The sequence below is a fragment of the Acanthaster planci genome, linkage group LG08, assembly GCF_054643075.1.
Source record: "Acanthaster planci isolate LZ-2023a linkage group LG08, COTS_SCS, whole genome shotgun sequence".
Classification (NCBI taxonomy): Eukaryota; Metazoa; Echinodermata; class Asteroidea; order Valvatida; family Acanthasteridae; genus Acanthaster; species Acanthaster planci.
Genome location: NC_141784.1, coordinates 338,980 through 354,912, shown reverse-complemented (window position 1 = coordinate 354,912; position 15,933 = coordinate 338,980). Strand labels below are relative to the sequence as shown.

Genomic DNA, 15,933 nt, shown 5'->3' with positions numbered 1-15,933 from the left:
GATTGTCAGTTAAAAAAAAAAAGTGGGTATAGTTTCTAGTTTCAGTAATTATGATGAACGAACAGAATTATGTTTTTTTTGCATCACTCTTTGCAATATCACGTTCGGTATCATTATCGTTGAGGGCATCACTGTAAGCTGGAACATTTTCATTTCATGTACTTTTATCATGTCACCTTTTGCTGTGTTACGTGTACAGTATGCTGTTTCATGTAAGCAAATATTGCTCAGTTTTAAAAGGTATACCAGTACATGTATGATGTAGGTAAGCATGGGTTAAATAGAACTGCTTGAATATGTAGGTACTGTTACATAACTCTAATCACACAACAGTTGCATGTATTTTACATGTACAGATACATGTACATATGTTAATTTAAACTCAATTGTCGGAAGACCCTGGGAAAAATTTCAAGCTTAATCAGGTGGAACTGAAACCCATAACCTGCTTACTAGGGCAGACCTCTTGACACTTGATCTGTCCACGTGCATTTTGCATGTATCCTTCCGGTCCCAGCAAAATTCGGTGCCACAAGTTCTAAAGCCTGCCGAATCTCACCGAATCTTCTGCAAGAGAAATGAAAGATCTCTTTGTGGAACAGCTTGCGGTGACGCCCATGGAAGAAATATCCATTTTGTGAGCAAGTAGGGTTGTGATGTGAAAAGAACCGATGTACCGGTATACAGAGGCAGTGTTTTTGGCAGCGTGCTCTACCCTTCACCGTGAGAATGTTCAGATCTCAAAATATCTTCAGTTTACCAAACATGGATCATCTAACCCCTACACAGATTGGTCACTGTTTAACTGAAACTACAAAAAATGAAAAAAATATGAGTCCACTTTTTGTTCAATTCAATATGCCCATCCCTTTGTAAAAATGTTTTCCCACACATACTTCCTGCCTATTATACATGTACATGTTAGTAATATATACTGGAGATATATACTGGAGAGAGCCCAGGATTGTCAGCCTGAATTTGACAACATGTTTTCCCTTCAAGCTTAAAAAGTAACTGGCAAAGGTTGGTACAGTGCACAGCTTAAGGGTCGGTTAACTGATTATGAATTGGCATGGTGAATAACCTTCAGGATTTATTTTTTAAAGTGCGGCTCTCAATCCAATTCACCACTGCTTGGTGTCAGCAAAATAAATGATTTAACATCTGGATTTTTCTCAGTTGAAGCAGCCTTAATGAGGATCACTGGTGTGCCAGAGGAGGGTAACACTTCATTTAAATTAAGCAGGGAATTTATTCATGGCTGAAGGTACATGTACCGGTACATGCACTGGAAAAAGAAGAGTAAACATGTTATTGTACCTATCGCCATCATCAAATACTGTTTTGAATTGAAAAGCAACACAGTCATTCTTGTGCATTGATCTCAGTGTACACATGCAAACCTTAGAAACCTGACTGTTCGGGCTGATCCCACAAGAGGCCTTTGACCTTTGCAGGGCAGCTCCGAACCTGACACCCACATGGGCTTGACCTGGTCCAGGCTGCAGAGGTTGACCTAATGTACATTTATAGATGTTGTGGTCTTAGAACAGGGAAGGAATTGGTGCAGTTTCTATGGTGCTGTCTCAGGGTCAATGGGTTGGATGACCTTGGTACATGTGTACATGTACATGTAGCTGAGAGGACAAAGTGCCTGTTTTGGCAGTGCAGTGTTGTATGAGGAGAGCATGGTTCCGGTTAAAGGGGCAGTGTTATGTAAGCCTGTAGGGGTACACCGATACTTTGAACTTGTAAACCTGGTTTTACTCGACATACATTTTCAAGGTCCCAATGCTATCAAATAAACAGTGCTACATGTAATGTACTCGTATTAGGCTTCATTGAAAGGGATATTAGAATCATGGAAATCCAGTTGCAGGTTTTCTGAGGCTGTGAGTGTGAATGTAACCTGACCACAGATAACTGATCTATTTGATATACATGTAACCCAGTTAAAGTTGGTGTTGTGGGCTTAAGTGGATAAACAGTGCTGTATACATACATTTCAGCATAAGGGTCATTGCAGCTGGAAGGTCTGATTCAGGGACAGGGACATCCCCAGCCCATCTTAGTTCATGAACCAAAGTTCAAATGCAAGTCTTAAGACTAGGTGTATAGACTGAATTTCATAAGTTGTTAATCAATGTACATGTAAACTTGCTTTCATTGGATAAATTGACCAGGAGAGAGGGGAGAAGTTCATAAGAAGAGAACTTTATTGAGGAGTTGTGCTTGCTCATTTTTTACATGACTTTGTCACAACTTGGACTATGTCTACATGTAGAACATGTACAGTGCAGTGACTTCATATTGTTCCATACAAAAGGTCAATGGCAACCAAAGCCCAGTACTTCCTTGTTTATTGAAAATGGACTTACCCAATACATGTACCTGTGAGACCCCCTCCATGAAATGAAGTCACAATTGCCAGAGCCATGTTTGAGTAACAGGCCTTAAAGGGAATCTGGGGAAAAAATTGCCTTATGATTTTTTTTTTTACCGACTTAGTCACAAATAGTGGAGCATTTTAGTCATGAGTCATGATGGTGGATTGCTTTTTCCATGACAAGATTTCCAGCATTTTAGTCTTACCTTGCACAGGCAGTTATTCGGATATTCTAGAATGTTTATTTCCTTCTATTTTTTTCAGACAATCCAAAATGCTATCAGATGTGAACATGTGTAATAATTCATCACAAGTGTTGCATGGTCTGTTCAGACACTGTATCAAGTGCAATTGGCCCAGGACAGACTTCTGTTCAGCCCATAATTGGAGAATAGTGTTACGGTGCACATGTGTGTAGTTATGCTAAGAATTTGCATATAAACTAAGCAACTTGTACACTAACCAAGGAGTTGACCAATTTCATTCTGTATTCGGTATGCTTTTCTCCAGTTTCACTTGAAATGAATTTACATTTTTTCTCTCGCTCTTTAATGAAGTGCAGACTTGTTGACATTAGATTAACCTTGGTTGCACTGTTATTCCCACAGTGGTCTGCAAAGGAATAATGAAGAGTTATTCAGATCTTTTTAAACAAATATGCTGAAAATTGTTTGGGTTTGACTACAACAGAAGGCTCTTTACCAGGCCATAGAAAATGTCTTTTGAGGTTCTGCAGAGTGGTAGATTTTGGAGGGTTTAGGAAGACTCCCAGTCAAAATGCCAAAGGGCGAGGGGTGTGGAGTAAACCTCATTTGTAGTGAAGCCATTTTTAATCATGTTCCCGCAATCTGTCTTATTCAGTATTATCTTTTAAATGGGGTGGTGCCAGATTATTTCTGCTTTCCAAGCCTTACTGTACTTTCATTTTTTTTAATCACAAATTTTCATTTTTCACTGTTCATCAGTGTAAACTGTCATTAGTTTGCAATGAACTTGTTAATTTAATTGCTTTTATTTTTACTCCCAGGTTCCCAAAATGAAGATTTATCTCACTTTTAATTAAATACGGCTGACTCATGAATAAATACTATTATGCATTCAGCATCTCTGATTAATCTGTTGCAGATTTCAGATCTCTTAGAGTCACACATGGTTATAACGGACAGAGAAGTACAAAAGGTTTCTAAATATAGCATTCAGAATGTTTTTAATTTTGAAAAAATCTGGTGATTGGTTTGATTCTGATCAATCGTTATCATTCTGTTTTCTTCTTGATCCAGATGCTGATTTGACTATTCATGTATGTAGACCTTCTTGGAGAGCCTGAAAAATTCAGCGTCGGGAACAAGAGTGATGATGAATAAGAAAAGCTCTGCCAAACAGACAGGTATGGAAAGGGGAGTAATGGTTCCCTGTACATGGATCTCAGAAATCTTCGATGCATGGAAGCTCATTGCATATAAACCAACCATAAACGCCAGCATAATGGATATTACCAAACCGAATATGTGGGAGTCACTTTTTCTGGTAAAGAGAGTTGCGGCAAATGTTACAACTCAAAGTGTTACAGTGTTAGTGCGGTCTGATGGAATCATTTTTGACCCATCATTCCAAAACCAGGTTGAGACAGGTGTTTGACCATTTATCTGCCCCACAGTTTAACCGCATAGTGATCCCAAGTCTAAATTCTGTCTGCAGAAAGCTTTGGTGTTAATGTGCAGTGACAACAGTGAAATTGCCCTGAACACAAACAGTGGAAGTTCCACCGCATAAGGGATATGAATTGCTGTATTGTCATTCAGGAAAGGCACTGATTGCTGTGCATGTTTTCTGTACAAATCATGAACCCATAATTTGTTCATTGAGAACATTTTTGAGAAAGGAATTCTCTTTGAGTTATTGCCGTGTTGCCGTGTTCTTAACAAAAATGAGTCACCATTGAAAAGGAAACTTGAAACATCAATTGCACTGCATCTTTGAGGTAGATCTGATCTTGGGTAAATGTAGGATAAACCGCGACAAAAGCATTACTCTGTTATTGTTACAACTGAAATGACCCTCGTGACTAGACTCGTGATGGACTCCACCGACTAGATTTTCCTTGATTTGTCTAGAATCATGAGTTCATGATTGGAGCACATTGAATTTGGTACTGCCAACCAGAGTAAATTGTCCTGGACGAAGCCTCCATCACCAATTAAAAATTGGTAATGGAGAAGTCTGGAATATCCGACACGGACATGGTTGCATTTTGTGGGTAACTACTGGTTCAGCTTAGGCAGCATCGTGAAGGTTTCAAAGTAAACTGCCTACATCCATGTACATGTATGAGGGTAAGCTTAAGTAATATATGTAAACCTTTATCTAAATTTTAAAAAAATCCTAACCTGAATGTATATGCTGGTCATTAGGCTTAATAATATCTTTTGCTGTAGTCATGGAATCTGAATCATTACGGTATCTTTTTGTTTACTTGTCCAGGAAAAAGATGGGTTCATCCACCATCATCGTTAACAAATGGCCATGTTGTCTACAATGTCAAGGTATGACACATTGTATACATGTAGGTCTGTACATGCAGAGTCTGTATAAAAATCTTTCCAAAGTCTGTTCTGTTTTCAAAAAAGTGCATGTGAAGATTTTTTTCTCCCTTGAGAGAATACCAAAACAAGGGGCTTGACAGATGAACCAAAAAAAGGGGGGTTTGATTCCTCAATGTGAAGAATTTTGAAGGTTGCGGGAAAACTGGCAAAAAACCCAAGATGTTAGGGCCAGTGATGTCAACATCTGATTCTGGCAATAAATTGGCACTTCCAATCTAAGAACAATTAATCTTAATTGTTTGCCAATGTGACTATTCTGATTGTTTCGACTGATAACTGCTCTGTGGTAGATGGTACCGGTAGTCTCTCCTGAACAATGCTTCCGTTGCTGTAACAACTTGTAATGTGAGAGGTATTTGTATGAGTAAATAAGCTGGGCAGGATGTTTAACAGGCAAAGTGGAATTGATATGGTTGGCACATACATGGGTCACTTGGGATCGTCATGACCTGGGCATGAAAACAACGGCAACTAATGCTTCAACCATTTGCCACTTGAAATAGTGAAAGTAAGCCAGAAATATATACATGTACTTGAAATGTTTTTGTTCAGAAACTTAAGTCCAGTTGTTAATCTTAAAATAGTAAAAAAAATAATGCTTGAAGAGCAAGAAGATTCTGTTTCTCTTCATGTTGACTTAAGGTCAGTGCATTATTAGCTCACATATTTAAAGTGAAAAAGGTACAAAAGTTCACTGCACAGTGAATAAGTGAATAAAAATCAGATTGTCCTAGGTAATTTTGGATTACCATTTGTTTCACCATGCCCCCCCCAAAAAAACTGTATTTTGTTCATTTAATGAATCATGTCACCCTGATCTCAAAAGATCCTTCAAAATCAAAGGGGGGGTTGGGGAATATTTTACAGGACTCGCAGAGACACAAACCAGGCCTTTTTTTATGTTACTTGGAGATAAGTTGGGGCTTGATAATCCATGCAAGTGTCATTCCTCAGAGTTTTTATACACTCTCGTGATAAATTTGGAAGGGTTCTTGAAGGTTCTCAGTAAAAAAAAAACAAGGGATTTCAGATAGGTGTTCAGTAATGGATGAACAATATTTACCTCTTTTACAGCTCCTTGGACACATGGAGGTTGACCAACCAAAAGGTGCTGAAGTTGTAAGAGAAGCTGTCCGGAAACTAAAGGTACATGATGAAAATGCTTCAACTGATTCCTTAAATGAAAGGACATGTACAGGTCTTGCCGCTTACAGATATATCGGTACATGTACATGTAACTTTAATCACATCATCGAATGAGTGTGTACCATACTTGTTATGAAGGTTCAGGAATGCGCACACCTTGTGAAATTCCAAAAGAGATTGTCAGATGAAAATTAAAATGCTTGCACGAAAGCAGATGGCAGTTGACAGATGCACCATACCAATAATCTGAACTGCTGAACCAATGAAGCATTTGATAACCTCAGACTCGTACGGTTGTCGACCACAAAATTTTCAAAGACATGGCATAATGCAGGTGGAATTTTTAGAGACTAACCAATTTTTACAGTACTTTACTTGAGGGCATGATGTCCTTGAAAGACTAAACACAAAGAAGATGAAATCTATTACTGGCACAGGGGAAGATTCCTTGTGAAAATGCTAAGGGGTATTGTAAATAAGCACATTTCAAGGGTTATTTCTTGACGGCCTCTTTATGCACAATGCTATTGTTTGCTAATTTGATGTAAGTGATCAGTTTTTTGGTCAATTTCATGTTTTATGGCGTGTTTGAAATGGGCTTTAAAAGTGCTATGGTTTCCTTCAGTGGTTGAGGGTTTCATGTTTTGCCTGTTTCTCTTCTTGCTTATGATTATGGTGCATTTGTTTGTTTGTTTTTTTTTGGTGTCAACTGTTCCATTTGATTCCATTTTAACCCTAACCCTTGGGGTGCTTTGGAAATCTTGCTGCATTTGGCATGGATAGTGCATTTCTTGCTGCTTGCTAGTTTTTTCCTATGAGAAAAACTCTTGACTCCAATATTCTGTTGGTTGAGGGTATTAAGACTAATGGGTAAAATTTTACATCATCTTCCCGGACAAAATAAACTCAGCTCGGGTAGTGCACAGGCTTATAGAACAAACTGCAAAATATGGCTACACCAATAGGTAATTCCTTTCTGACTATTCCCTGCATGCACGTGCCCAGGGTATGTAGGAAAGTCGTCCTCGGCTGACCATACATGTACTTCAAACCATTGTAATCCAGTGCCCCAGAGAAATACAGCAACAATTGTGGGTCCATTTAATACTGTGCGTACACATACATTTACTTTTGTAGTGTTTCCTGTTCAATTTACTTTCTGCTTTTAGGCTTGGGACATTCTTAACAGGGTCTTTAAAACCTTTGTTTTGGCTTTTTCAAGGTTTCAGTCTCTGTGGATAGCTGTCATTCACACACACACACATTTGCAGTCAATGGGGTATGATTTCCTTTTTAAAAAAACCTGCTTAAATTCTAAGAATGTGGATATGTTAACCCAGCATTACTCTGTTTTGTATGGGTAAATTGTTGGTAAACAAGACGTGTTCTTATACATACGTACATGTATGTCGAGTACCATGTCCACCTTCACTATGTTTTGAAATTTGTTTGGAAGTTTCACAAAATTTCTTTCACCCCAACGAACAAGAAATGAGAAATCCTTTGTTCAGTAGTTTCGACTATACTTGTAGGTTCAGTTGTAAAAAATTGATTGCTTTGTATCTCTAGCAATCAAGTTTTTGATGAACTAAAGTGGTTACTGTTATTATAGCCAGCTTAGTGCTGTACTCATTCAGAAATGCAGTGCAATACGATTGGTAAGCTTTGCAAAGACACTGTATGGGATTAATCTTTGTTCAGAAGTGTTGTTCTGATTAGAACTGGTGGTGTAGAATGTTTTGGTTCAGGACCACACTTCTTAATTTATTATTCCCACATGGTGTTACAGCAAAGCTTACTTTATCACACGTCTACCGTGCAAAGCTTCAGATCTTATTCCTAAGAATGTGCTTAGTAAATCTTTGTCTGTAATCACAGCTGTGGAAGAAATTGATAAAAAGTGGGCACTGAAGTCATCCCGGGTGACAAAAATGACACGAGAAATATCTCTAGAACCCTACTTCTGAGGTCAATTGCTCTTAGCTGAAAAGACGCAGTTTTTTGTGAGGATACCTGCTCAAGGACACAACAGCCATTGAAGCATCCATTTCCCATCATTTAACCAAGTGCCTGTCTGGAAGATAGCTATTTAGCAGTTTCAGATAACGGACTTCAATGCCAGCCTGCAGAAGTGGTTTTCTTTTTTTCCATTCAATTTCACTCCATTTCATTTCTTTGTGGTAAACCCGCATTCATTTGTAGCAAGACACTCAAGGATTGCCCCGGATGATGCAAGTAAGTCTGAGAATCAGCATGTATATTTTTGTACATGTAATAACCAACTACAGAAGGTTAAAGGTCACCATGTTTAAAGTCATTCAAGTGCCACTGTTTGCAAAATGTAAAAAAATTACTAAAAATACTGTCACTCAACTAGCTGAACCTAAGTCCTCGTTCCTCAATTTGAATACTTTCCACTCAAGCCACCCTGACAATTAAAACATGTCTCCCTTGAAATGCACCTGTAACCTTTCTTCTTACCATTTCCTTGAAATAAAATCTTTTTGTCCAAGAACAACTGTTAACGAGGGAATTTGTTTTGTTGGGAGGGGGATGTTGTCCATGAATGTACAAACACATTGTCGTATCAGTATGAGTTCAGTTGTAGTACATGTGTCAGCCATAAAATATTTCCTGAGATCAGCTGATTTCCTGGTTTTTCAATTCACACTCATGCCACTGAAATGGAAAACACTGTACAAAGTCTTGTAAAGATTGGAATTTCCTCTTCTTTTTATTCAATGTCCAAGTTGCATGCCTGACGTAAATTATGAACTGTGACTGTGTATGTACTCGCATGTTTTAAGCACATCACTAACTTCTTTCAACTGAAACCATAACTATAAAATGAAACAGTTCTGGAAATCAGTTACAGGTACAGTACCTTGGCTGCTGCATGTATAGGCTGGAATTTTTTTCACTATCAAAGAGGAGTCTTCAGATTTGAAGGGGGTTGCAGTAAAGATGACAAATTTACATGTATGTGTATGGATCAAGTGTCATGTATTTTAGGAAGTTACCTGTACCCCTACCTGTTAATGATAAACTTTGTGTTGACAACTGATGCCATAGATGAAAGGAAGTTGAAACTTCAATAAGTTTCATTAGAAGGATAACTTCTTGCAGTACGATTTGCAGCAGTTGTTACTTTCCCATGCTTGCAGGTATGCATGTTGTTATCTCATGAATGTTTCGCATGCATTCAGTGTAACATACGCCTGAGTGACCTCATTGAAACTGTTCAGTGATTTGCCACTAACAAGTCCTTCTTAGCGTCTCTCTCTCGCTCTCTTCTCTGTCTAAGTTTGTGAGAAAAAAAATGCAGAACGAAGCCCCTGACGCTCCCTGGCTACAAGGTGAAAAAGTCCAGGGGTGATGAAGTATTTATACTTTGTGGAAAAAAATTCACCCCACCAGGGCCCTTCCAAGAATTTACCCACTTTCTCCACCCCCCAAAAAAAAAATACTGGTACATGCACATACATGTATGCTATGACTGTTCATAACTTCACATAAATCTCAATCCATAGTCTCAAATGGGGTTGGTTTACAAGTACATGTACATGGATTGCAAAGTGTGGATGCATCATACATTGTACCTGTGTATCCTCTGTGACAGAAGTTTACAGGTCAGAATGTTTGATAACATGTATGTGTATACATGTATGTGAAATTTTCATGCGCTTAACAGTGTTTCAAAGTCCAGTGCAACTCTTGGCACATATTTATTGCCATATATGTACGTGGATGAGTGAAGTTGTAAACCATGATTTTATTCCTGCAGCAAGCCATCGAGATAAGCACGACCGTTAATCTGCAACTCTAAACATTCCATTTGTTTTGTCCCCTCTGTTTGTGTAGATTTTGTTGAATACAGATGTGTTTGCTGGCAGTGAAGTAACACAATGTGTATGTTGGCAGAGTTGAACGTTACCCTTTTTTTTTTAACTGATGTGAAGAATCAACCGATATTGTTCATAAAATCTCATGAAACTCTGTGTACAAAAAAATTCATAAGATTTGCTTTTTTTATAGTCCAAATTTCCTATTTTTTTCACTTCCTGCTTTACGTTGTGTGTTTTTGTTTTGTTTTCGTTGTGTTTCTTTGTTGTTTACATACAGGTAGTATTTGTTCTGTACAGTAGTTGTACCGTAGGTGTTTGTGTAGGCTATGTACATGTGTCATTAGTGCAGCCACTGTTCATGCCTTCATAAGACAGGACAAATGTTTAAGCATGACCTTTTGTTTTTAGTCTTGGCCAGGTACCTGTCAGTGACAGCGACAGGTGTCGGGGACATCTTAGTGTTGTCGCTCCTTTCACTTTATCACCGTTGAGAGAGATGCATTTTATGGTGCCTACATCCTCGGGTTGTTAATAATGTCGCTGTTACTGGTATCTGTGGACACTTCACAACCACTTCATATTTGCATCATGTAATGAACATAATTCCTTTCAAATATTGGCAGATGGTGCCTTCTGTTGACTAATATACAAATGGCAAGATTTCTGCAAATTGTGCCCTGTCAGAAAGTAGGTGACAGGGCTGCTGTCTGTGCAAACTCGGACAGGAATGTTTGTTAATCTTTTCTGAATGCAAATTGTAATGCCAATCGTAGCCAAAAACTGGGAGGAGGGGGGCTTGTGGGATTTTTTTTAGGTGGAGGTTGGTCGAGAAACCTGATGGAAGGAGCACTGGTTCAGAGCCAGCGCTTCTTCATAAAATGGTTGTGTACATGTCCCTTCAAGCCTTCTTCACATACTGATTACCCATGATAACAATAACTTACAGTTTACACTTGGTGTCATGTCTTTATACCACTTTCTGCCACAGTTACATGTATATGTCACTTGCATATTAATACAAATGTTTTAATGTAATACCATTCACTCACAAAGATACATGTATATTGTTGTGATTAATTTGTCATTTGCTGAGAGTGTCACATGTGAGTTTTACTGTTTAATTTCCAATTGTTCCTTAAACACGGATGTAAACATCAAGTACATGTACCGGTAGTGTAGTTTGTTCTGATTTCCTTGGATGGTTCATTTGTGGCACACACCATGCAAGGAGGTCATTTGTGGCACACACCATGCAAGATGCTCGCACAGAAAGTGACCAAGTCTCTCACAAACTAGCGGTTATCCGAGCTTCCAAACAAAGCATAAGTCTCAGAGCATCATTAACTGTTCTTACGTGCTAGTGCTCTGAAGAAATACCAAAATTCAGATAGTCGGGTTACTTAAAAAACTGAATGGAATGCAATATACCGTTTGTGCATGATCACAGCCTGTTTTTAACATGACACAGCATGGTTGGATGCTTAAAATTGTACTTGAGTATCCCATTTCATGTGAGAGGTTCTTCTAGTTTATAGCAGAGGAAGTGAGCACACATTCCTTTTTTTACCCTCTTCCTTGTAGTTTGCCAAGCAGCTGAAACGGGCCGAGGGAGAGAAACCCCCCAAAGTTGAGCTAACCATTTCCTCCATGGGCGTCACCATCCAAGACAGACAGTCCAAGGTACTGGTACCTAGTCGCCGCTGACGTAATTTAACATGAATTTAACATGAATTGAGTGCCCTCGAGAGTCCCGACACAACTTAAGTTGAGCAGTAGCACCCTCACATTGGTTGAAAAGAGCCATGTTGGTTGGGAGTGTTGATTTCGTTGGTAGCAATGTGACCGTAATTCGAGCATTTCACAGTGGTTTGTGAAACAGCAAAGCACAGTTCCCTCCATTAAAAATGCGCCCTGTCTTGGTCCCGCTCAAGGAGGAGAGCCAGTTATGATTCAGGTTTTTGAGTGTTCCTGTGGGACTTTGTTTAGCTCATGAGCTCTTTTAGGCCTCTGAAAACGACGCCCATTGGTGTCCAGCCCTCGGTCAGTGTGTAGAGATCAGAGCTGCCGATGGATGAATATTGCCATTCTGCGCTGTGTGCTGGTTTCATGGTACAACTTGTACATTACGCACGTTGACCACCAGAGATTGTAAAGAAGTGTTACAAGAGACCTGAGTGTCCATTTCAAGGCATAAAATTAAGGAGTAATTTCATTTCCATTGTTACCGTAATTTAGACATTTACATGTACAGTGTGATATTTAACAGCCATTTTCTGTGCTAAAACTGCACTGATGGCATCATCTACCGTGAATCATGGTAAATGCCTTGCAAGATTTGTCATGAATGCAGTGCTTTGTAAGATTATGATGACCGTAAATCGTACAAAGGCATCTAAAACATCTTTTGTGAATTGGGGTACGGGTCATGACATGTAGTTAGCATTCTTTACTTGTAATAGATTCATGCTTGAACCAAGCATATTATTAACGTGCCATGGGAGCACCTTCTCTTCGCATTCTTAAGGAGACCACACCATCTTTTACAGTTGTGGAACTCATCCAGTGAAGTCTTTTCCCCAAAAGTCTCCAGATTCCTACCATACAATGTGCAGCTGTTCAGTCCTTGCTTGCCAGACAGTGCTCGGTGTTCTTTGTACCTTAACCCTAACACTCCTCAGTCCTCCAACAGGTGAAGGATTGAGGAGGGTAAGGGTTAATTGTGCAGTAGACCCAATGTTCTTCTTTGTCATGGCAGGTAAGATTGGAAACATTCCCTCTGCATCGCATCTCCTACTGTGCTGACGACAAGCAGGACAAGAGAATATGTGCCTTCATCTGCAAGCAGGAGGCGACGAACAAGAATGTCTGCTATGTCATGGACAGTGAAAAATGTGTAAGTGCCACAGAGCTACATGTACATAGATATTTTTTTATCATTACACCTCATTGTATGTCTTGATTGGCTGAAAGTGCATCACATGACACTAGTTGTACTATTTTTGCACCACCACTCCAAAAAACTGTACACATGCAGCCTCGCTCTGGAAAAAGAGCTATACCCGTAGCGACCACCAAAGAACTTTGTCTGTAGCAACGAAACGGCATGAACTGTACCCAGGGGTACCCAGGCATGTATTTTGGCTTATCAGAGTTGTTGACTCAAGTCAATTGACTTAGACTCTCCTCACTATTTTGATGAAAGATTATAATTTTTTTACGTGAAGTAACTATCAGTTTTTGACTTTTGACTTGGTTTGGACTTGTCACCACCTCTGCAGCTCATAGCGTAAACCTGTTGGGGAGACGTTACTGGTATAAAATAAACATTGACTGCTTTATCTCTTGGTATAGTAAAACTAGTCTCCTCAGTGATACATGAAGCATATTATTTTGCCTTGGCAAAAAGAATGCTTCATGGGCCCCCACGGGAAGCTAGTTTTTCTATATACCACTTGAAGCAGTCAATATTTGTGTACTAGAGCATGGACTCGCTGTGCTAGATGCTCATATTTTTGTGTACAAACCTATGGAAGTACTTGAAATTTGGAAGGTTTTGTGTAACTATTTGCATACACATCTGTATTCTAAAAGGATGCATGATCAAAGTCGATACAAAATGCTTGCACCTACAAGCTGGTGATGAATTTTGCTGAGGCGTTGTAATGCGTCATGCTGTGGAAAATACACTCATACGTCGTTCCTGAATGTTGTACTTGCACATTGTTTTTAAGAGTACATTATTCAGAATATGTTTCATCTTGATTCCTTACGGTATGTTCCACACAAACATGCACATGAATTCAAAATGTCTGCACTCAGGAAGGTGTCAACGGTTCTCCATGTGGGAATGAGGAGTAGGCGCTCTATGGACAAATCTGAGGAGACGCCATTCCTGTGGGGTCATTGCACTCGCGCACGTCTTGACATTAGAGCGCACGCTGCTTTGGCAAGTCACAACACTCAGTTGGTCGGAGAGGAATGTAACGTGCGTGAACATGTACATGTGTCTCCTGCATGCGCACAGGATGGTCCACAGTAATGGCTTGTAATTCGTTTCACTTCATTTGTCTGTTGAGTACCAAAGTGTGATGTCATTTTGAACCAGAAAGTATGCAAACGAATAGAGTACATGCACGTGTTGATTCACATGCTGGTTCTTGCACTAATGCCTTTTACACACTAATAATTGTGCGCATGACGTATTCACTTTGGTACTCTATAGTGTAGTACCTGTGAGAATTCTGTTGGCTATGGTAGTGGAACAGGTTCATTATTCTAACTGGTTTCTGGTTTTCCTCTGGAGTGATGCTAGCATTTTCCAAGGACCTTAATTTCCAACGCTCGCAGTGGTTTGCAGTTTCTAAACTCCTCATTACCCTTTGCTGCAGAAATAAATCATTGAACTGAGATGGCCATGCAGCAGTAGAATAGGTTTTAGACTTGACCTCCCTTTACGAAAGAATGTGGACCGTACTGTGACAGTTTTGTTTAGATTTTGAAAAGTTTAACCACTTCGTGCCGGGCCCATTTATCCATTTTGATTCTGCTTGGCTGGGTGACATTTTATTTTTTTCTGTTTTCAAAATTCTTCAAAATTCATAACTTCATTTACTGGACGTTTACACCCACATGAATGACTGTCTGGTGGCTACTCTAATCTGACAGACGACATCTATTGATGCCCGAGTATTTCAGCCAGGCCTGCAGCCTTGTAAAAAGAGCCCAGATTGTGGGGGGTCATGTAATTTCGTTTTGTTTCCAAAACTGGCGCAGTGTACTGCTAACCTCTTTTCAATAGGGGCCAGATTAGCGTGCATAAGATTGGAAGGTTGGCATACGGAAGCCAGCACTAATTTTTTCATATAGAGATATGCAGATGAAATAACTTATGCTTTATCCATATTTTGTCAGTTTTTAAACTGAAAAGTTTATTCCTTCTGTCGTCCCCTGTCTTTCTTGACCCTGTGGGGTCATCTTTCAGGCTGAGGAGATAACGCTTACTGTCGGTCAGGCCTTTGACTTGGCCTACCAACATTTCCTACAGACAACTGGCAAAAGCATAGGCTCCCAAGTTCAAGCATTGCAGAAGAAGGTGAGACATATATTTCAGATATCATTCGATGGCATTTTCAAAACCTGAATCCCCAAACAAGATTTTGTCGTAAAGTTACCGTACCCGGCCATCCAAATCTCAAAATGATCCAGGTATTTGTGAAATGTCAAATGAAACAGATTTATTATTGATACCTGATAAAATTTTCAGTCGAATGATCAGATTGGTGATCTGCCCGTCAGAGCTAAGTGAGGATGCATCTCGTAAACGCATTTGCTCTCACACAACATAGTCAAGACCTGAGTGCACTTGACCAACTCAAGTAAAAGTTAAAGTGAAAACAATTTCCTCCGGAGGAGGATGCACCTGTCAGTGACCGTCAGTCAGTGATACTCAGTGACCTTGATGTAGCTCCTCACTCAGAACCCAGTTACATATCTCAGACCAGTAGACCGTTTTTGCTTTCTTGTTGCAACAGGTGCGGGAGCTGGAGACAGAGAACACACAGCTTAGGATGCGCATTGTGGAGTTGGAGGCGCGGCAGGGACAGCAACCGCCACCCTACAGTGAAACCAACTCAGCGACAACAGCAGCAGCAGGAGGGGGAGGAACAACAGCAGGATTGTCACAGCCAACACTCCTAAAGGTGCTTAAGAGGGTTAAACACAGATTTGGGCAAACACTACACAGTCTGTCTGAATATTTGTGAAGTAAGAACAAAACCGAAAACTAAGCATTGAAACACCTGACTGCACAAGGATAAGTTATTCCAGTGGCTTTTTTTGGACACTGTCGCCGAGTGCAAAGAGCAGAGTTAAATCATTTTGCTGTCTTTTTTCTGTGTTTTGATGGAAACAAAACCTTCTTTCTTTCAAAATATGTAGAAGAGTGGCTTAAATT

At 39.6% G+C, this 15,933-nt stretch overlaps 1 protein-coding gene across 5 annotated transcripts in view; it reads left to right on the top strand.

The window, feature by feature from the left end:
* Window positions 1–15,933, top strand: part of gulp1 (GULP PTB domain containing engulfment adaptor 1) — a 38,393-nt gene that overhangs the window by 9,386 nt on the left and 13,074 nt on the right. For 4 of the 5 annotated variants that reach the window (XM_022232701.2, XM_022232706.2, XM_022232700.2 and 1 more), the window contains 8 exons: window positions 3,667–3,773; window positions 4,868–4,929; window positions 6,064–6,135; window positions 8,338–8,370; window positions 11,562–11,660; window positions 12,736–12,873; window positions 14,962–15,072; window positions 15,512–15,679. In XM_022232701.2, the coding sequence (XP_022088393.2) occupies window positions 3,740–3,773; window positions 4,868–4,929; window positions 6,064–6,135; window positions 8,338–8,370; window positions 11,562–11,660; window positions 12,736–12,873; window positions 14,962–15,072; window positions 15,512–15,679 (717 nt within the window). In that variant the 5' untranslated portion in view covers window positions 3,667–3,739. The remainder of the gene's footprint in view (window positions 1–3,666; window positions 3,774–4,867; window positions 4,930–6,063; window positions 6,136–8,337; window positions 8,371–11,561; window positions 11,661–12,735; window positions 12,874–14,961; window positions 15,073–15,511; window positions 15,680–15,933) is intronic. The other variant, XM_022232705.2, reaches the window with a different exon arrangement.